Source organism: Ammospiza caudacuta, chromosome 13 (assembly GCF_027887145.1).
Source record: "Ammospiza caudacuta isolate bAmmCau1 chromosome 13, bAmmCau1.pri, whole genome shotgun sequence".
Lineage (NCBI taxonomy): Eukaryota > Metazoa > Chordata > Aves > Passeriformes > Passerellidae > Ammospiza > Ammospiza caudacuta.
The window spans coordinates 13683129-13705615 of record NC_080605.1 but is presented as its reverse complement, the minus strand read 5'-3'; the positions used below and the strand labels follow the sequence as shown (position 1 = coordinate 13705615).

Sequence of the window (22487 nt, the reverse complement as noted above, 5' to 3'; positions counted from 1 at the left end):
TTCAGCATCTCATCACAGGCAAGGACCACTGTCATTAAGCTGCTGGTTTCTACTCTAGGCCTTCTGTTGCACTATCAGTAAAAAATGGATATGTGAGGCTGTTTTCTCTGCAGAGCTTCTGCTTGCAAAGAGGTTTTTCCCCCACAGTTTGAGAAATCTGTCTCAGCTTTTTGAATACCAGTGCAGCAGTACCAGAAAATTCCCTTGCATTTTTATTACTCAGAGTAGCAAAACCTCACTGTAGGAAAAAAGACCATTTTTCCCAAAAAAGCTTTGATTTGACATTTTTAACTCTTGAAAAGTATCAGTCAGCTTATTAGGATTGATTGAAAAAAAACTATGAAACCACTGACGAAGAGATTTTCATAATTTAAGTTCAAATTCAAAATATGGTGAAATTTCAAGTTTGTTTGTTTTTTTTTAACCTCCTCTATAGTCAAGTTTGATTTGTTAGTTAAATCCTCATGTGTGTCTCTGTCTCTTTTTTGATGCTCTTGTTTTATTTTTCCCAACAGGACTCTTGAGAATCAATTGCAGTTTTGGAAGTTTTCCCATGTTTAAACCTGACTGAATTGGCAAAATGTCTGCTCCAGTGCCAGAACTGTGGCATTACATCCCTTGTCTGAATATTGTATTATCCTTGAGGTGGACATAGAATATTCCAGGTATGCAGAGAAGGGGCTGCAGCTGTTCCTTCCAGCTCTGTTTGGCACTTCACAGAGCTCAGGTGAGAGGAGTGGGGTCCTGTGTCCAAGCACTTTGCAGGAATAACCTGATCCTTGTTTCCAGTATGTATCAAACATCTCCTCCACTCTGCTGAGGCACTGCTGACCTTATGCCTTCTGTGTGTGATGATGTTACCTGGCATGAGTAGCACCTGCCTATATCAAATTTGTGTTACTTGCTGGGTTTTGTTAGTCCCTAATGGTGGTTTTAGGGGAAATACCATATTCTTAGTACATTGTTTTAAGTTAGTTCACTGCCCTTTAAAAATGGCAAGAAAAGATTTATGCATTGTTATCCTTATCATGACACGTACTTGTCTTTTCTCACCTCCTGACTCTTTCAGTGTTTGGCCTTAAAGGACTCTGTAGGCATCAGGTGAGATGTCTGTTCCATTTTTAAGCAGGAATATTGAGCTTTGCAAGTTTTTGCTAAGGACCTCAGGAAAATTTAATGTTTATTTCATATTTTATTATGTTATCTAAAGAGCAGTTTCTGAGTTGAAATTACCCTGGCATTAAGCCACACATGTATTTAGAGCTATTTAAAGCTTTCATATTAATGATAAAACCATCTTGTCTAATAGATTCTATGTGTAGTTGTTTTTAGCATCCTCTTTTCTCATGCAAGAGCTAAATAATTTCTGTTGACAAATAACATAGCAGCTAAACCTGCTTACAATTCTGACTTTTCAAACTCATGCTGAAGATGTACAGCCCTGAGTCTGGTCAGCTCTTTTTCATCTATGCCAGCCAAAGTTTAGGACAAGGAAATTCCAGACTAACAACTCAGGTGCCTTCAGAAAACTGTGATTTCTGTGCCTGGGTGTCCCCCAGCCTCTGGGCAGGTGGGTTTGCTCTGGTGACTTGCCCACCTCCCAGCATAAGGTGGGCAGCACGTGTTCCCTTTGCATGACGCTGCGGATTTATTCACAGCTCTGCGAGATCGGCTGCGGTGCATTTTCATTCTGTGCATTGTTCTCTGGGGCTGGTGATGCCATCCCATTGTGCTGAGTTTTTAAGAGTGTGAGCAGCACTGCTGATGTGACTCCCTGGCTGCCTACTTTCCACTGGCCTGGGATAAAATTGGGTGGCTGATTCTGTGCGGGACGCAGGCGCGTGCGGGGCAGCAGGCGCGCCCAGGGCGATGGGGTCAGTTTAGCTGGGGCACTGCAGAGCTATGCAGGATTCACCCAGCTCTCTGGTGATGGATGGATACTCCAGCAATGTCCCAGCCTTCCTGACAAAACTCTGGACGCTGGTGGAGGACCCTGAAACGAACCATCTCATCTGCTGGAGTTCTGTAAGTGCAACAGGTACTGGGTGTCACTAATGCCTGCAGCAACAGGGGAAACCCAGGAGAGCTGCATGGCACAGGAGCTGCCCTCTGCTTGGCAGGTGCTGCCCAGTCACTGGCAGAGTGCAAAAAACAGGATTCAAGTACAGGCACTTGTGGATATACTTGGTATTATTTATCTGAAATATTGGGGCTTTTCTGTTTCAGAGGGGAAACTGTTTTGTGGGTGTTTTAATTATAATATTTACATATTTCACTTGAAACATCCTAAAAAGTGCCTAATGTTCTAATTCTAAGAATTTCACATGCTTTGAGAGAAATATTTTTCACCTTGCTTGAATCTGCAGCTCCCTAACATTTTCTAGGAAATGAGCAAAGCCCCTAAAAAGTTTCACTGCTGTTTGGTATTATCTCACGTGTGTTTCTTAGCAACCTCTCACAAATGTCTAGGTGAAAGGCAGCAGATAAACAGCTCAAACCTATAATTTAAACAGATCTCAGGCTATCACCCTAAATCATTTTGGAAGAGCTTTACTTGATTTTTCAATGAGTCTGTGTGATGATCATGGTGATGTGAGTATATATTGTCTGTACAGCTTCATAGGGATAGATTGCTTTTCTTTGGCTTCTTATTTGTCACAGACGCATTAATATACTAAGTGCAATCATAGAAATAAAATTATTTATCCTCTTTATATAACACTTTTATACCACATTGTGCTTTTGACCTACAACTTGCTGCAAATAATATGATTTGTTTTCATCAGGGAGTTGTTAGATAAGCTGTGTGCATAAACTTGTTCTCCAAAATCAAGAATCTATAACACAAGCAAATTTAAAGGCGGAGGTGGTAAAAAAGTCTAAAGTAGCCTTTTTTATATATACTTTGTGTCCTGTAGGGTTTTCATTCAAAACCTGAGACAGGATTGGAGCTGCATTGGTATCTGTGACCATGGTTGTTTGATGCTGGTATTACATGGCCATACCTCTGAGAACCGCCAAGTTTTAAATAAGGAATAATAGAAAATAAGAATAATAAAAATAAGATAATACAAAATAAGAAATTCCTTTCTAATAGAAAATAAGAAATAATTTTCTAACCTGTGTAAATAGTTCCCTCTCTGTTACACTTAGAACACTGTTATTTTTGACTGGCTAGCACCATGTTCTACTTTCCTGCAAACTAGCATTGGTTGCAACTGCATCCTTGGGGGTTTTGGTAAGGCTTTTAGGTGTCTCATTTTCCCCTTGCTGCAGGTATCCATGTTTCACATATTCTTCAGCTTCTATACATTGATGATGTTGGAGGTGAGAGATTGTGTGCATACCTAAGATTTCTGGGTAATCAGTACTTCTAGAAAATAGGACCCATAAGGAGCTGTGAACTCTTTCTTAGCATAAAGCAGAGATGGAGAGGAGATACAGTAATGGTTTATATATACACTAAAGACTGCTGTAAAGTGGAAAGGAAAAGTCTGCTCTCTGTGTCTGTGGTAGATTGGGCAAGAAGTAATTCAATTAATTTTTAAAATGGAAGTGCAGTAAGGGAGAACTGGCAAACTCCTGGACTATCACTTGTCTTGTCAGAGCACAACATGTCTGTCCTGGTGGTTCTGTCAAAAGCAGTAAAGATAAGCATCTGCCATGATTGCTGTGCTGTAGAGTCAGTTTTGCTTTGGGCAGAGAAGATTTCCAGAGTTTCTCTGAGTTTGTGCTCCTAAAACAGCCAAGGCACAGCTGCAGTGTGGGAGCAAACTGACACATGCACATTGTCACAAACTGACAATGCACTGTGTGCATTGGTGAGCACACAGTGACCCCAAAGTCTCTTGTGTCTGTAGGAGCCTTTCTGAGTGTGACAGTTTCTGAGAACATTGTGGCCCTGAATTCAAAGGAATGGCCACTCCTGAGAGGCCATAAGGACTTGTTGAGGTGTACAAAACTCTCATGTTTCTCATTTTCCATCAGGGGGTCCAGCCTGGGACACACAGCTGTATCCCAGAGTAAGGGGGCAGAAGCACAAGGGAAGCAGAATAAACCAGCTGGGTCCCCAGGGCAGTGTCTGCAGTGTTGGGAAACCCTGGTCCCTGCTGTTCTGTCTGCAAACTCTCAAAGACAGGATAATTCCAGCATGCAGGCTGTCAGTGAATCTCATAAATGCTTGATCAGCCTTTGCCTCTGCTGCATGGGGTAAGGAATGATAGGAAAGACCCCCAAAATGGTCAAAGAGCACTACTGAGGCACAGTCATGTTCAGTGTGTGCAGCAGTAAGCAAGTGTTAGCGTTCAAAAACACATAATCATGTAGGGATTATATGTGGTGCTTTTTATTAAAGAGCTCTGGGAATCGGGGTATTACCCAAATCTGATTCCGACCATACATCCAAAATGATCATGGTTTTATACTCTATTGTTATATAACTTTCATGTTAATTATTAAACTTATGTTGTTCTATTGTGTACATAGATTTAGCCCCCCTCTGAATTTCCAACATAGTTTCTCATTCTTCTTCTTCTGGTTATATAATAATTATATTTAATTACTAAACAATCATCACATCTAACAATTATATAATTTATCATACTGCTTACGCAGGTGCAGTTGATCTGGGAAAACACAAAGCTTAACATTTTAGATTCTATCTTTAACTTTTTTCCAGGGCTCCACTATCACAAGGAGCAGAAGTGCAGCAGAGCCAGAGTCCCGTGTTAGTGGGTGTTAATTGTTAGGGCTGCCTAATGAGCCTGAGCTCAGAGGCAGCTGGCACCATGTGCTGATGGAAATGCAGTGTAGGGCAGTGGGGTTTGCCAGCTGGCTGGATTCTGGAGGCCATGGGCAGGTGCAGGCACACACCAGCCCCTCTTTAGTCACTGAGCTATCTCATGGCCCTGATTGCGCTCCCTGTTTCAGAGATTTCCACACTTCCCTGAGAGCGCCCTCACAGCTGCAGACCCCCTGATGGTGTGAGGTGGGACTCACACCACTGGCACCCTCCTCCTGCACACAGAGCCTGAGGGCTCTTACAAAACACTGTCCTGTGTCACAGACCAGCCCCTGGGGAATTCCCACCCAGGCTGACAAGCCTCTGCCTGCTGCTGGTAGCACTGAACACAGCAGGAGGATGACTGTGGTGTGCTGGTCTCTGACCCCTCCCTGCCAACACAGTGCAGGCTCTGGTGTCTTCAGCTCTTGTCCCTTGAAACTCAGCTGCAGCTGAGGCAGGTCCCTAATTTCTGCTGGTGTCATTGCACTGATGCAGCTGTCAGCAGGTAGAAGGCCAGGCAGGGAAAGCACATGGCCTGCAGTGCACCTTCTGCCAGCAGTCCCAGGCAGCTTGCCTTGTTTGGCAGGCATGGATCGTTGCAATGCAACCCAGAAATGGAGGCTTTATCTGATCAACATGTGTGTTGCTAGCTTGGACTGCAGAGCATGACTGTCAACATTTTGTGGGTTGCCCTGGTGGCTGTTTACTATTAAAAATAATTGTTAAAATGTGTGTAGGTCTTCTGGGCAAGTGTGGTGTCTCCAGAGATGATTTGCTTCTTACCTTGCTGTGTTTTCTTGCCTTGATGTGCCATGTGTCCAGGCAGTGCTCCCTCCAGGGCTGCTGTGCTCTGAGCAGATGGGCTGGGGTTAGATCTGAGCAAGTAGGTTATAATGGCAGGGTTGCAATGGCAATTCCCACTTTCAGGGCCTTCTTAAGACTCGAGTCTTTGTGTGAAGTCCATGCAAGAGGGGATGATCACAGACTACCTACCAGCTATTTGGGCACAAAAATCAGTGGTATCTTTCTCACATCCAAGACTCTCAACTAAGCAGTGACAAAAAGCAGAAAAGGATCAAACCTGCAGCCACAGAGGCCTGACTGTACCAGAACTGAAAGGAGCACATCTGTCATTGAGGGCTGTTGTCACTCTTAGCTTCAAGGTGGCAGTTCAGAGAACAAGACTTCCCCTGCTACAGGGCTCCTCCTGGGCCCCTCTCATGCTCAGGGGCTTTCCCCTGACTTTGCCTTTGTCCTTGTCTCCTTTGCAGAATGGCACCAGCTTCCATGTGTTCGACCAAGGCCGCTTTGCCAAGGAGGTGCTGCCCAAGTATTTCAAGCACAACAACATGGCCAGCTTTGTCAGGCAGCTGAACATGTGTGAGTGCAGCTCCCAGGGCCCGGGCACGTGGGCCCCACACACATGGGGGGACAGGAGGCACGGGAGAGAACTGTGCAGAGGAAACTTTGGGGTCTCGTGGATATGACTTGTTGTGGCATTATTGATTTTGCCAAAGAGGATTTGCCTCTCAGATACCAGAGTAGTTATCGCCTTGTGTATACCTTAAATTCCAGCATGGAATTTCTGTTAGATTACATTTCAGGATGTGGGCTAAGAACTTTCACTTACCATGTGTTCTGCTTCTCTTGCATTGATTTGATGACTTACTATTCATTTTCCATTTTATTCTATATGGAGCTTTTTCCAGCCACCAACTGTAACTCCTCCCCCAGAATGTGCTGCTCTTGTGGGTCCTGTGCCCTGAGTTTATCCCTTTCATCAGCCATATCACTGAACTGGTAATAGACAGTTCTTCTCCCTGCAAACCTTGACATTTTTACCCCTTAAAGGAGGTCTAATTTAAATTTGGTGTGATTTTCAGCCACTTCAACAATATGACTGTTCTGATAGTTGTTGGAATTTTTTCAACGAGTAATTAAGTTCCTTAGTCAAGTTTTAACTTTGCTATTTCCCTCTGTAGGAGCATTTTTGTAAATTTTAGGCCAGTCTTAGATACAGTTTAGAAACTTTCAAGGACTTCTGAGAAGTACTCAAAGCAGATTTCCAAATGTGCACATGACCCTTTTTTCCAAAAGTGGCACCTGTTGATGTTCTGTGCCTTTGAAAAACCTTCCCCTGAATCCCTGTGGCTTAGAAATTGAGACAGGAATTCCCTAGGAGCTGGCATTTCAGCTCCTGGCAGACCAACATGCCTGTGATGGAAAAGCTTTCATGGCACAATCTGCAGCAGGGGTGGCCAGTGGGATGCTCAGGGCTCTCCCTTGCCCTGGGTTTCTGGTGGTTATGGCCCATAAACATGTCCAGGGGTAAGCAGTGTCAGCTCAAAAAGTGTGGAGGGTGATCAGAAATGTCCTCAAGAGTGATGAGGCTGGGAGGTGCAGGGAGTGCTGGGCCCTGTTGCCATCAGCTGTGTGCTCTCTGTGCAGATGGCTTCAGGAAGGTGGTGAACATCGAGCAGGGCGGGCTGGTCAAGCCTGAGAGGGACGACACTGAGTTCCAGCACCTCTGCTTCCTGCAGGGCCACGAGCACCTCCTGGAGCACATCAAGAGGAAGGTGAGGCCACTGTGTGGGAGGGGGAAACCTGGCAGATCCTGCTCAGCATAACTCCAGCATCACCCTGGGCTTGTTCCTGTCCTCCCCACAAACATGTGAACCTGGGCTGGGGGCTTTTGGGTTGCAGGGCCTGGCTTGCATCAGAGTTTTGTCTGTGTTTTTCTGCTCTGTTGCTCTGTATCACAAGATGTTTGTGATACAGTGTAGTGCTGCAGGGCCAGGCTTGCTTCCCCTCTGCCTTTGAATTGTTACTGCTTTCCTAGAGAAATATGGCATAAGTCCTACAGGGTCTTCAACAGCCATCTCTTCTTCTTATACAAGAAACAGCCTACTCCTGCCCTGTCTTTTTTGTCTTATTAATATAATTTGTCTTTTTTTTTTTCTATTAATATTCTGTCTTATTAATACCCCCAAAGTGTTGCTCTCTTACTAAATTAGCATAGCAACTTCTAAAAAGGTATTTGAATAAAAGCTTTTTGGAAATCCAAGTGTATATGTCAATTTGAAGCATTTCATCAGACTCATCCCTGTAAAACATGAGGCGTGATTGGGCATCTCTGTAGTTAAAGTAGAAAGATTAAATCAATCTAGATCAATTCCTTCATGGTACTCAATACCTTTGTTTTCCCCCCAAGCTGGTTTGTAATCAGCTCTGACAGGGAATGTAATTCTGTCAGCAGACCCTCTGTATGAATGGATTTGCCCTGCACTTTGCTCTGTCTGGCTTTTGCAGTAGTACCTCTAGGATAGTTCAGACTCTTTGGCACGTGGCCTGTCCTGGTATTTCAGCTGGTGACAGTCCTGCACCTGGGCCACCACAATGACTCTCCTGTCCATGGCCCTTCTTGCACAGGTAAAATCTGCCTTTGATTTCTTTCTCCTCAGGTGTCAGTAGTGAAAAGTGAGGAGACCAAGATGCGCCAGGAGGACCTCAGCAGGTTGCTATACGAGGTACAGATTCTGAGAAGTCAGCAGGAGAACATGGAGTGTCAAGTGCAGGACATGAAGCAGTGAGTTGAATCCTACTCAGGCTGCTTCCTATGGGCATTTGCTTCTCTGGAGTGGGGAATGGTTGAAAGGAGGAGCCTGGCACACTTCCCAGGGACTGACCAGAGATCTGTTGAGACAACAACATGTAGGATTTCTATGCACATCTGATCTACAAAATATGAATTAATGCTCAGCCTCTCTGTCTTGTTTGTTTTCCCTTCACAGATGAGGAAAGCACAGAGAAGGTCAGGCAGGAAATATGTGCATAACCTGGGGACTTAGATAACTATTGCCTCCAGATGGGAATGGTGATGAAGATGTAACTCTCACACATACAAGAGTCCTTGGCAGAAATGTGGTGGAGTACACTCCAGCTATTAAGAGATTACCTTTCTGCCATCATTCACCTCCAAAATTTATGAGTGGCCTAAAAAATATAGTATGTTATAATATATAACATAAGAACTTGTGTATAATTTGGTCCATGGACTCATGTCCCTGAGCCTGTGTCATCTGACATGGCCAGAATTGTTGGATTAGAGCAAACCAAGCTGATGCAATGCTTCCTGCATGGGGCTGCCTCCAGCTGTCTGAGACTCTGGGATTTTCTGACTCAGACATGGTCACTAAAAGATTAGGAAGTGGATATGGTTTTATAAATCATGTACTTGGAGAGGTTTTTATTTGCCTCCAGAATTTTAATATTTACAGAGAGCTGCATTTAAAAAGCACTTGAATAATCAAATAGACTTAAACCCTTTCTTTTATAATGAGAGCTGATATTCATACACCACCAGATGACACTGTCATTGTGGGCCTTAGGAGTCACACTGCATACTGGGAAACTTCATTCCAGACCAGTCCCTGACATGCAATGGATACATATTTTTATCCTGCATCAATTTTTAATGACTGCCACACTTAGCACATGCATGAGTTTGCAATGTGAAATCCAGATACAGCAGCAATGAGTTTCTGATCTTACATTTAATTTAATTTTTAATGAGTTCCAGTATTAGTGATTTGGCATTGATTTTAATTTATTCTCCCTTTTGATTTGCTTGCTCCTTCCCTCCATCTGGCAAAATTGCATTCATCTGATGAAAATAATGTGATTTTTATAAACTACGACAGAGGGGAAATCCCAAGCTGAATTCATGTTAAGAAATTTACACTGGTGAAGAACAATTAGGACATAACTCCAGTGCAAGCTGTCAGACTAAGAAATGCTGCTTTGCTGAAAATCCTGTCAGGACCAGTACAGAAAGCTCACTGCAGAGATTCTTGCTGTACAAGCTGTTCTACTGAGCTCTTCAGATCTCTGGGCCTTACCTTCCCAGTTCTAGCATCCATCCACACTAGAAAGACTGAAAAGCAAAAGGATTTATCACTTCCACCTGTATGATAGGTTTTGCTGACCTGACAGTTTAGGTACATCCATATACTCTGGAGATAAATTGGCTGGCAAAACCTTTAGCAGCGTGCACTTGGCTGGCATCCAGACTTGGAGGCAGCACAGTAAATAAACTCTGCCCCTCTCACTCCCACCTAGTGAGGCTGACTGTTAGAGCAAGCCTGTAAGCTCCCCTCTGTGCTGCTTCATTTACAGACAGAAAATACATTTCCTTTATGCAAGCTGGACACAGGTCTGTTCTGGGTTAAATCAGTGGCTCCCACTAATAACAGCATTACAGTCCTTCTAGTTCAAGGCTCTGAGATGCAGGAGCATCTTTTTGTCTGCTCCAAACATGCATTTGAACCACCACTTGCATGAGTTTTAAGCAGGTAGCATACACAGGGTCTCTGTTCATAGTGCTGTCTTTGGGAGCACTGGAGCAGTTGTGGAGAGGTTGGGCTTTCTTGGCTTCCATGGAAGGACAGTGGGTGATCCAAATAACTCACAGCCACAAATCAGGCCTTGCTGAAATTCTGAGTTTGGCCCAAATGTTCCACAAAAACATGTGTCCTCCTGTTACCTTCCCCTATAAATGCTGGCTTCTCTTTATGTTTTTCCTCCATGCTTTGATCTATAGCTCCTTTGAGATCAAGGAAGAAAAAGGAAGGTGATTGTGTGAGCTTGTTTGGGACCCTGAAAAGAGCCAAACACTGCAAGAGCCCAGAAGTGAGACAGACTTTGCACAGTTGAACCTGCTGCTATCATGGCAGCACCATGGGCTGTTGGTGTTTCTGTTCTCATGGAAAATGTCTGTTTCACTTTCAGACAAAATGAAGTTCTTTGGCGGGAAGTTGTTTCTCTGCGGCAGAACCACTCACAGCAACAGAAAGTCATCAACAAGGTAATTACCATATAAACTCCAAACTTGCTTATGCTGTCTGGTCTATGTCCTCCTCTCATTTTTTTTTCTTGTGCCATAATTTCCACACTGTGATATCACAGTGTAATTATTTTCCCTTTCTTTTAAGTTGTGTGATGCTTTTATGTGTCCTATACAAACAAGTCATTAACAAAGCACAGACCGTGCCCTTAAGCAAAAGATTTTAATTTCTGTGTCAGTCCTTTCTTTGATGTTAGAAACCACTTTTTTGTTGAAATCCTGGGCAGGAGAGCACAACTCTCACTAATTGCCCTGTGTTGGCTGTGTTCTGGTTGTACCAATGCCTTTGGGCTTCCCAAATCTTCCTCTTTCACTTGTTCACAAGAGGAAGCTGCAGGTGGCAGAATTGGCCACCCATTGCCCCACTGGGGGACTGTAACAGCAACTGTTAGATTTTCTGGCATTACTGGTATAGTTGAGGAATTACTATACAATCTTTTAGGCTGCAGAACCATCTCCTCTAAAATCTAGCATGACCAGTATAGAAAAGGCCTCTCCAGTGATTCCTGGATGGTGCTGACATGACTGAGCATGTCACACATCCCAGGCCCCACGTTCTGACCCTCACGTGGCATCATGGAGTCACAGGACTGGACAGAAATGCATGAGGCCATCAAGCCTTCCTCCAGCTCTGGGGCTGGAGCAGGCCACATGCTTCATTGTAGAGGCTTTTATGCAACTCTATTTTGTTATATTGAGCAATGAGTAAGAGCCAGCTGTGATATATAATAATAATGCTCTCTTTGTTTGGAGGTCAAAGCAGAGCATTAAGTTCAAGCTGACCTGGGAATATGTTGCTAAGTGATTCCTCTCCAAAGCTGCTCTGCTTCCTTTTTCATGTCCTGTTATATCAACACTGACATTCACAGAACTGAAAAACTTAACTGAAAGAGCTCAGACCCCATCCAGGCTCTCCATAGGGAGTTGCCTCTTTCACTTGCAAATTCTTTGCCAGACTTTACAGCACCTCGTCTAAATGTCTCTGAAAACTTTAATGGATCCAGGTCTAACTCCAGGCCTAGGAATATTTGCATGTGCACTTCACAGGCCTGTTAGAACCAGCTGAAGTTCTTCATGCACAAAGTGAAGAGAGAAAGTGCTGAGCACATGCATCCAGGAATTTTTACACAAAGCAGGTACCTGGCTGTGTCCCTTGAAAGCCAGGCAGGCTGTTTTGAGTTCTTGGACAGCTCATTTCTGTTTCAGGCTCCAATGTCTCATGCAGTTTGGCTCCTATATTCTGTGGCTGCTCCCAGCTTTGGGGTGCTGCTGGGAGGGAGGAATGTGTGGGATAAGAATGGCTGCGAGAGCAGGGAGTGCTGAATCACTCTGCTGATTAACACCGGATTTTGATCTCTCCTGACAGCTGATTCAGTTTCTGTTTGGCCAGCTCCAATCAAGCCCCAGCAGCTCTGGGATAAAGAGGAAGCTGTAAGTCCCCGAGCGTGGTGCACAGGCTCACGGGTGCATAATGCTGCCCCCTCAGTAAAAGCACAAGCTCAGCTCGCCCGGGCGGGCGGTCACCGGACCAGGCTCCATGGTGATGGCAGCTGAATGGGCTGAAGTGCAGAGTCAGACCTGCTGACAGCCCCATTCACTGCTCTGTGGAGAAGCACCCTGTCAGCTCGTGACCTTTATCTGGGGAACACAGCACGCAGTGGGACATGGGAGTGCTAACCAGAGGGAGGCCAAAGGGCAGGACCCCACTGCTGCTCCTGCACCTTCCAGTTTTGCCACTTGGCAGCCCATAGACACCTTCAGATTGACCCACAGTTACTGAATGGGGTGTGTATCCAACACGGGCTTGGTGGTGTTAACCTGCAGGCCTTACAAAGAGGAAGGTGGGGAAAAGTTTTAGCTGAGGGGTATCTTTAGATAGGCTCTTAAAGGCAAGTATATTTATGTAAAAAATTTATGTAAATACTTGAATTAGGAAGCTAGGTGCCTTTCATGAGAGCAGCTATGCCTTTCTTGCCCTGTGCTTGTGATTTAAAGAAGGGGAAGAGAATATTAAGTGGAATTTGCTGAGGACAGAGACCTGCCTCCAGTTCCCACCTTTATTACCTTGTGGCCTTTGACAACTTAGAAGCTTCTCTGTGCTGCAGAGAAAGGAGCCAGACCTCCCACAAGCAGCTCAAAGGGGTCAATTTTCATTAAGTCAGTGTTCTTCTTCTTGACTAACTCCTCTTGTGAGGATTACAAAGGCAACACAGGATTGAATGGAGGAGCCCATAATCTGTACAAGCCAGCAGGGTATGTGCATCTCTGCCTGCTCTCTCTGCTGAGCCTCTTGGAAGAGCTAAATACTGCAGATAGCAAAGAAAAGGGCTCAAGGGGAGAATAGCAGCTGCTGAGGCTCATGACTGGGGAAATTTTCTTCCAGTAGAGTGGGCAAGCAGAGAAATGAGATGCAGATCTGACCTCTAATTTTCATGGTCAGGGCCGTGTCCTCCCTGTAAAAGCTTTGCAGCCCAAGAAATGTCTTAGACCATTGCTTTTTTGTAGAAAGGCAAATAATTAGTCAGAAACTGTGCTGAGAAGGGCAGAAGAGCACAGAACTATGTGCACAGCAGCTGTATTTCCCCTCTTATGATGGGGGTTACACTTCACACAACCAGCTGCAATTTGCAAGGTAATTTGAGTTCCTGCTTCCTTGGAAACACAAAGGTCTGTCTTCCAGAAACCTCAGCTCTTGTGTCTATATTTGCATCCTTAGTGTTTTATCTTTCACAGTTGTTTTCCTGCCTCTTCTAAATGGCTGCAGGAAAGGATGGTGTGCAGAGTGGATGCCTATACTGGTGCAGAGCAGAGTGCTGCCTGGGGGCTCTGGGTGGGTTTGGGCAGGTCTGCATCCTTCCCCTCTCTTTTGGGAATGCTCTTTTTTGATGGTGACTCCTCCAAAACTCTTGTTAGTCTTCCTTGTCTGTATCACTGGGCAAGAAAGGCTCTTACAGCTGAGGAGAACCAGAGCAGACAGGGGAGAAGAGCTCTTGGCTCAGGGATGTTTTGTGTATGAGCAGCCAGGAGCCAATCAGTCCATGCTGGAAGACAAAAGTGTTTCTCTCCACAGACCTCTGATGCTTGACAACGGGATCTCAGCTCCACCAGTGCCCAAGTTCAGCAGGCATTTGTCCCCAGAGCCCCTCCACGAGCCCTACTTCATCCAGTCGGTGGGTGCAGCCCCCGGGCCCTTGGGATGGCTTTGGCTGGGGGGAATGCTTGAAGTAATAGTAGAGATTATGGAGTAAGTAACTTGGCAAGAGTTGGCAGTGAAGAAGAAATGAGGTTTGCTAAGCTGAGTGACATTTAAAACTCCTTCAGCTCCCCAGTTTCATGGATGCCTTCATGAGGGAGGCCATGGGCTGTGTGGGGAAAGGCAGACCCTGCACACTGAACTGTCCATGTTGTTACCCCAGCCTGGTTCACCTTGAGGGAAGAGAGGAAGAAGTGAGTTCTAAAAGTGGGATTTCTGAACCCTGTGAGGGATCCCCACCATCATCAGAGCAGACACCAGACACTTCTGTCATGCAGTTAAAATACGTGAGCTGGCATGAGAGGCTCATACAGCCCTGTTGGGCTGTGTTGGATCTTTCCCTGCAGAGGAAGCTGAGCAGTCTAGGCAAAATGTCAGACATGCTAAAACCTCTTGGTTGCTGACACTTCACAGGGTGTATTTCACACCTGTACCTCTGTGCGGTTGGAGGAAAAGTGAGAGGAAATTATAATGTTGCATAGTAGGTAAAAGCTTTCTTGGTTTCCATAAAGGGGGGACTCAAAGTCACAGTGAATAAACCCTAACCATCTCAGAGAGGGCCTTGCACCTGTTTTGGGGTCAGAAGGATAAATCTGTATGATTTTTGCTTTCCTCTTAGCCCTCGACAGAGCCTGCCTCTTGCTTAAACAGCCCCGCAATTGCTGGAGGACCCATCATATCTGATGTTACTGAAGCATCACCATCCAGCATCATGAATATGCAATCCACCCCTGAAAATGACAGGTAAACATGTTTGTGATTAAAAATAGGGAGAGTTGGGTATGAACATGCTTATGCAACTCTTCTCAAGAGTTTTTTGTGGCTGTAATTCTCCCAGATTTTCTGTCTGATTTACAAATCTCTATAGAGATATGGGATGGAATCTTTTTTCGAGTTTGCAAAGTGGGTCAGGTTTTCTGAATTAGAGGGGGGTAATAACAACATAACTTTCAAAACAAAGTCCTGAGTTTCATGCTGAGAACTTCCACTCCCCTCTTCGAGAAATTTTCCATGTTTCTTGAGTCCCAAGTCCCAAGACAGGGACTGTCTCAGACTTAATCAAATAGTGAGATACTAACACTTGTTGGGTTTGTTGAGAGAGAGAAAGGAGGGTTTCCTTTTGGCCTTGGCAGAGAAGAAGCAATCAAATTGTACATCTAACAGCTAATGAGAACAGAAAGTTTGCATCACAACAACTTCCTATGTTTGACAATTTTTCTGTGAAAAGGGCCCAGTAACTTAAGAACTGAATGCAGAGGTATTTTAATGCTTATCTCTTCCTGCCACAGACATGCAGTGCATTTAGGGCTAGCAGCAGAATAGCTAAAGCTATGTCAGTGGAAAGTAAGTAGACAGATGAATCATGGAAACAGTTTCTCAGGCATAGAGGCAAGGCAGTATAATTTCAAGTTATACTCTTGAAATTGCCTGTAAATCTGTTGCATAATTGAAACCATAGCCATAAAATTAACTAGAAGCATGTAAAGAGGTTCAGATTTTAAAAAAAAAAAAAAAAAACCAAACCTGGAAGCCATTTCTAAAGCAGAAAATCTTTACTATAACCTTCAAGTCAAGTTGCTTATTTCTACTAATTACTGAGTGCCATCTGGTGGCTTCTGATCTGCTCTGTGTCTGCACAGTTTTTAACATCTGAGCTAGCCATGGCCCCAGTCAGTTCAGGTGTGGTACCTCCTAAATCAGCTGTGCTTCTGGTGGGAATTTAGGCCCCACGAGGTGAGGAGATGATCTGAAAGGAATGTTGAGGAAAGCTCTGTAGTGTGACATACCATCCCTGTTATCTCCATGCTTTTGTCACTTTGGCTCCAGCTGTGCAGGTTCACAGGGAGCTCTAAAGTCTCCTACAAGTAACACAGAGTAGGTTTTTACACACAAAATGCTTCTAAACAAAACTTCACTGTCATTTGTCCATCTGGAAATTATGTGGGATGCCTCTCCATTGGAAAAGGCAAACCTCTGCCTCCAACCAAGTAAAACATCTGACTATGACTGTCAGATCTCAACAACTTCTGTTCAAGTCCTGCAGGACCACAAGATCCTGACCTGAGTCACTGGGATCTCTAGAATTCTTGCTGATCCAATCCTAACTCCTGCTTGGGAGGGTCTTACTGATCCCATTCTTATCTCTAGGGTGAAGACTTTTCTTTTTCAGGGGTATCTCTTTAGCCCAGTGTCCCTTTAACCTGTCCCTAACACTCACCCAAGAAACGATCCGTGAGCAGAAATTTATTTTCCATATTTGCAAAACAACTGAATGGGGCAAATTCATTATAGCTGTGACTGATGAAATGACTGCAGATATTCCAGCTGCATTCCAGGAATACATGAGCATGTTTCTGGAGCTTGCTGAAAAGAAAGAGAGGCTGAAAAGAAAGAGAGGCTGCTGACTTCTTTTGCCCATCTGAGGAAATGGAAAGACCTTCTGCAGCAGTCTGATGGGAAGTGAAAACAAGGCCTTGTGCTCCTGCCCTTCCCAGTGGCATGAGGCCTTTGCAGAGCAGCTGTGTGGTGCTGAGCCTTGTCTCTGCTGCAGGGAGAAGTGCCTGATGCTGATCAAGGAGGAGCCAGTGAGCCCTGGGGTGAAGGGCAGCGCCGAGCCCGAGGTGCCCCTGCCCGGCTGCCGCGCCTGCTCCGAGCCCCCGGTGCTGCCCGTGGCCATGGTCCAGTCTGTCCTGGAGGGCAAGGGCAGCTGTGCTGCAGCCCCCCCAGGGACCTCCCAGGCACCTGAGAGGAGAGGCAGGAGGGCCCTGCTGGACAGGTGAGGAGCCAGGGAGAGCTGTGGCCCTGCCTGCTCGTGGCCCTCTGCTCCCATCCCCAGGGTGGGGAGGGAGGGTGACTGCAGGCAGCCAAGGGCAGCCTGGTGAGCTCCATGCTGGACCTGTGGCACCTGCCAGAGGAGCCCTGAATGCCAGGGGACAGTTCACAGAGGTAGGGGGAATGTGGATCACCTGCTTGAAGGACCCAGCAGAGGAAGAGCTGTTAGAGGATGTGCATCAGAGCTGTGGGAGCTGGAAGAGGCTTTTTGCATTGAGGGGGATTTGCCCAAGGTCTGAGTGACAGCTGGAGCCCAGACCAGGTCTGTGTCTGTGTCTGTGCTACACCCCTGCCCAGGGCACTGCGCTGTGACACCAGGCTCAGCCCCAGTGATCCCAGTGAGCCTCTGCTGGGGCTGTGCTCTGGGACTGAAATCCCAACTGCACCCATGTCGTGGGGAGTGACAGCAGAAGGAAAGCATGGTGCAGCTGGGTGGATCATGTAGAACTTCACTGCAGTTCATTCTTGATAGCAACTGCAGCAGTGTAAGGAGGAACACCAGGGAGGGGAGCCCAAAACACTCAATAGGGTTATCAGAAAGCTTCCATTTTCCTTTAAGTCCTTACAGAGAATCAAAGTCCTCCCTCTGAACCCACTGGATGCTTAAAAGCATATTACTAGAAGAAAAATAATGCCTTTTTTAAAGACCTGATTTTAAGAGAAAATTTTAATAGCTTTTGGGGGGTTTAATCACAGCAGGGCATCACTGTTGCTCTTTTAGCTGAATGTCTCTAGTAAATGCAGCCTGCAGGGTAAATGCCTGCAGCTAAAATCACTCCTTTAAAAATCATTAGTTAACAGTAATTCAGGCATCTTCGACCAAGGAGAATTGCAGTGCAGCCTGTTCTGGTTCCAAGTGCATTTTTAAAAGGATTTTTTCTAAGGAAAGCTTTAATTTTCCCAGTGTTGAGGAGATGTGCACAGTGCATCCATCCCCAAACCACGTGTCACCCAGGAGAGGGATTGTCTCATTTGTTTTACCATCTGCCCAGTCCCCTGTGTGCTCTGCTGAGTTGTACTCTGGGATTAAACCAAGTTTTATTGCATAAACCCAGGCTGACAGCAGGCCTTGATTTTCAAAATGAGATTTAAACAGGAACATCCTTTTGGGAGGCTGCTCAGTCCTGCTTTCTGTAGGTGTCTCTGCAGAGTTTCCTTTGTGGCAATGTTTCCCCTTGTGTTTCCTCAGAACAGATATTTCAGACCCGTTGGAGGGCACTGACTGGAGCCTGGAGGGGCTGCAGCTGCTGCTGAGGAGCCAGCAGTACAGCCTGGAGCCTGCCAGCCTCTTGGATGTGAGTGTTGCTGGGGAGGCTGCATCAAACAGAGCTGCCAAGTTCACAGAGGTTCCCCTGGGCTGGGATTCAGGTCGTGCTGCTTGTTCTCATGTGGCATTTTGTCTGCCACGTGTGGCCTGTGGAGTCACAGCTCTGTTTTAACTTGCTTATGAGATTTCAGCTTTAAATTGTGCCTTTATTTTTTAAAATATGCATATTTGAACTTCTAGGGCCACAAAACACTGCATTTGTAAAGAAATAAACATGAGACCTGACACATTTGTGTAAAACAGGTTTAATATGACCCTCTAGCTAGTTTGGTAATTGCTTTGTAGAGGTTAATTTATTTTCTGCATATTCTACATCTTAGAAATTCCTAGATTGTGTTTAGCTTTTCCTACCTTTCCCTCTTCCTCATATTCTGGGAAGTGTAGCCAATGTAAAATCCTCTCTATTAAATCCTGATCTATTTATCAGTCTCAGTTCTTAGATCACCTTTCTTTAGAAGTGGATGGTGGCTTTTTCTTAAGCAGGCATGTAGAAATAGGAAGGTTTGTTTATTTCTCTGTTGTACATATAGTTGGTATATGAAAGGTTTTTGCCAATAATAAAGTAACTCTGTATGTTAGAAAAAAATCTTTATGTCAAATATATGGCCCCTTGAGGAGGTGCTTCAGATAAATGCACATTGTAGGCTTGCATGGATAAACAGATGAAAAGTCATTTTAAAAAAATCAATCTTATTCCCTTCAAGCAGTTCCCAAGTGTCTGTGGCTGATTCTGACTTTGCAGAGAGCTTTTCTAATGGCCTGCTCTATCACTGACTCTTGGTTTCTGTTTCTTGTTTCTCATTAGGAAGTGTTTTCGTGTTACTGACACACTTCTCTCTCTGTGCAACTGTCACAAGAGTGAGAATGAATCATAAAATTGGCCTCAGATCAACAGATCCTTTTCCCAAATTGCTCAAACTTGTTAAGAAATTGCCACCAAAGCCCTGATGCAACAGTAACCTGCCCTCTGCTACTAAATTCTGGAATGCTTTTAAAAATCATATGGATCTGGGAGTGTCCTAGGACTCAAGAGCAGCAGAAAGGGGCTTTGATTTGTGTGTGCAGTGCCCTGGTTAGTGACAGGACAGTGGCATGGGGTGTCTGTGCCCTGCAGGCAGCAGGGCTCGTGGATCAGCACCAGTGCCCCAGCCCAGCTGTGCCCAGCTGTGCCATGAGTCAGCCCAGGAGCCTCTGCCTGCAGCTCAGTTAGTGCAGGGCTGCACCTGCAGCAGGCAGGGGAGGGCTGAGAATCCCAAACCAGCCCACCTTTCACAGCCATAACTGTGCTTTTGTCCCAACAGGTCTTTAATCCCAGTTTATCTCTGAGTGAGTGGAATGTGACTGAAATGGAAGGCGGTCTGGCCCCGGTAAGAGCTGTGTGTTTCTGAGCTCTGGAAGCAGCAATCAGAGAGCCCCAGAATGGCCCAGGTGGAATGACCTCAATGTTCACCCTGTTCCAAAGCCTCTGCCCACTGCAGGGACACCTTCCCCTGAATAATAATGGAGCTGTGAAGCAGAGCTTGTGCATAACTGAGGGAATTATTTCATAACCAGAGGGCAGAGTGAGCTGAAGCACAGCACGTAGGCATCTCCTGGGGACACCATGGCAGTGCTGTGTTACACTCCTGACCTGTTTTTCCCACTCAGCCAGGCTTTGTCTGGAGACAGGCTCTGACTGATGTTGGTGTCCTGGAGGCTTTAATTGCAACTGGCTGCTCTAAACTTCCTCTTAGTGAGAATGTCACATCCCACTAATACCATAGATTTATGAAGTGTTTTTGTGCCAGAGCTCTTTGTAAGATATACCTTTACAAAGTGCAGCCATCCCTGCATGTTTCAGGAACAGTAAAATGCCATGCAATTACAGCAGGGATTCCTGCATGACTGTACATGAAAAAACAAGGAGAAATTGGCAGTATTTCTTTGGATTTGATACTTACAGAGACATTACACAGAAAGAGCAGGTTTAATAAACAGTGAAGGAAACTGTAGACTCACAGAAGGATTAAGGTTGGAAGTGTATTGCATGGCTGGGTTCCTTTTCTGTGTGAGAGAGAGTGAATTTTCAGAGCCTTTCCTGGCAACCAAATTGGATGAAGGCTTGGATGGTTCTGCCAGATATCTCTACAGATGCACAAGTAGAGTGTTATCTACTCTAATGAAATGCAAAAGGTCTCTAAGCCTTCTTCGTGGTATCAACATCCTTTTAAGGTTTTAATGATTTTGAATTTACTAGGTAATTCCACTTCCTCAGTGTTAGGAAGGAGAGTGTCTAAGAAATAGTTAATATTAATTAGCAAGTCTTGGAAGCAAGGGCTATAACCTTTTAAAAAGTATTGCAAGAAAAGGCCAGGAAAGGAGGCTGCAATGTTCAATAGTTCAGTCCTTGTGTCCACAAATTTTCCAGGAGCTCTTGCTTGTCCTCCAGAGAGTCATGAGTGTGGAGAAGTGTGGAAGCAATACATGCAGGAGCTCTGTGTAAGCAAAAACCAGCTTCACTTTAAAGATAGGCATAGGAAAATGGAAAGAAAATCTCTTTTCTCTTTGTACTGGCTGCAGAGGACTGTGGGCTTGCTGTGTATGGCAGCCACAGTGACAGCAGCCTGGCCCTCATGTGACATGAGCTTCACACACATTAGCCAATGCTGAATGGGGGATTGCACCTCCCACAGCCCTGTCCTTGATCTGCCCCCCGTGTGGCTGTCCCAGTGAGGGGCGGAGAGGCTGGGAGGAGAGGCTGGGCAGGGAGGATGGCTTGTGTTCCTGTGGGTGTTGTGCACTGGGGTGAAGCACTGGTGCTCAGACATGGCCTAGCTCTAACAAGCTCCCCTGTCTTTGTATAATTGTACATTGTAGTTTATATTTTTGCACCAAGATGCAGCGACTCACAGTGGATCTGGAGAAGAGTGCAACTGAGCTGCCCCCAAAAGTGTTCAACCCACCATTCAACACCACCTGCCCAGGTAGGAGCAGCAGCAGCTCTGTGCACCTGGCAGTGGGGTGTAGTTCAGGCAGCCACATGGGATGTCCAGCACTGACAGTTTGCCATTTCAGGGAGCAAACCACAGCTGTCATTTTACTTTCATGATTGTCAGGCAGCAGTGTTCCCACAGCAGCTGCTCAGTTCTTGAGCAGTGGGAAAAGGGTGGGGGATAACTGAGGTGTAAATGGAATTGAACTGGTTTTGCAGTGGGTCCCCATCATGACTGTCAGTGTTTCCACTGCTTTCTCTGCCTGTTCATTGCCACCTCAGGGCTATGTGGTGATCTCAGTGGGTAGGAGTGGTAAGAGCTGGTACAGTCCTGGGTTCCTCTGGTTCCTGCTGCAGAGGAGGTGCCCCAGTAGCTGCTGGCAGCCAGAGGCACAAGTTGTGTGTCCCCTTCTCCAGACCTTTTAGCAGCCCTCAAGGGAACAGTCCAGCTAGTGCACTTGCTGACTCTGATAAAGTGTGTTATAGACCTTAGATGTGAATCCAGGAGTGTTGCCCTGGCTGTGGAATTGTGATGTATGTTCATGTGTGTTCAGCTGGGACACTCCTGAAAGAGAAGTTCTTGAGAGCCCCAGTTTGGTGCTTTAGCCACCTGAACCTGCCCCAGTTTTGATTCACTGTGTGTCATTCAAGGACTTCCAGCCTCAGCCTCTTTCATGAGCACCTCAAAGGCATTAAAAGCCCAGGTACACTGGAGAGAGTCCTTGAGCATCCCCTGTTTGCAAAGCCTGTCTACAAAGAGGGAGAAAGACACATCTTGAGTGAAGGAGAAAAGCAGCTGCTCTCATCCTTTTCTCAGTGCCTCCAACATTCAGTCATCCATTTTTCACATGTGAGGCATCTCAGGCAGAACCCACCTGGTGACCTGCAGAGACTCCCCTTGATTTCAATGGGCTTTTGAGTGAACCCAAGTTCTACTCAGGTGTTTCCAAGCAATTTTGCTAGAGTGAGACTCCTCAGTCACTGCTGCAGTTGGGATTTGTCACTTTTCAGTCCTACATATGTAAAACTAGGCAGCCTGCCTTCCAGAAGCTGAATTTTCTGCTGTCTATTCCTAGGGAAAGATGTCATCCTTGAGAGTGCCCAGCAGTTCCTCCTCGACCGTCAGTCCATCTTTGGGAACGACCTCCTCAGCTTGCCTGAAAATTCCTCACTTTATGTTCCTTCTGAAAATATAGCTTCCTACATGTCCTCTGGGGGTGTCCAAGGGGATATCCCTCTAAACCTGAGTTCTTCCACGGACAACAGCCAGTGATTTAGCTCCCAAGAAACAAAACCTCCCTCCCAAACATCCATAGGTTTGAATGTGTAGAAACAAAACTGACTCAGAAAACTGCAAGAAAGTTTCTTTTTGTACCCTTTTTATTTTATTTTTTTTTAGTAGGTGGAAATGGTCAGTAG

At 45.5% G+C, this 22487-nt stretch overlaps 1 protein-coding gene across 1 annotated transcript; it reads left to right on the top strand.

Annotated features, from left to right (window-relative positions):
- Nucleotides 1-1902: 1902 nt before the first annotated feature.
- HSF4 (heat shock transcription factor 4) lies at nt 1903-22341 on the top strand. The gene is made up of 13 exons (XM_058813778.1): nt 1903-2025; nt 6055-6163; nt 7232-7359; nt 8245-8369; nt 10571-10646; nt 12052-12116; nt 13756-13855; nt 14558-14682; nt 16490-16714; nt 17960-18065; nt 19399-19464; nt 20973-21060; nt 22145-22341. Exons 1-13 carry the CDS (start codon nt 1903-1905, stop codon nt 22339-22341), a joined length of 1533 nt encoding a protein of 510 aa, XP_058669761.1.
- Nucleotides 22342-22487: the final 146 nt, after the last annotated feature.

Bases quoted from the DNA above. Each gene is read 5' to 3' on its own strand.
- HSF4 (XM_058813778.1), top strand. From the start codon at position 1,903: ATGCAGGATTCACCCAGCTCTCTGGTGATGGATGGATACTCCAGCAAT. The intron at 7,360-8,244 runs GTGAGGCCACTG...CTTTCTCCTCAG, and splicing joins TGGAGCACATCAAGAGGAAG to GTGTCAGTAGTGAAAAGTGA. The intron at 21,061-22,144 runs GTAGGAGCAGCA...GTCTATTCCTAG, and splicing joins ATTCAACACCACCTGCCCAG to GGAAAGATGTCATCCTTGAG.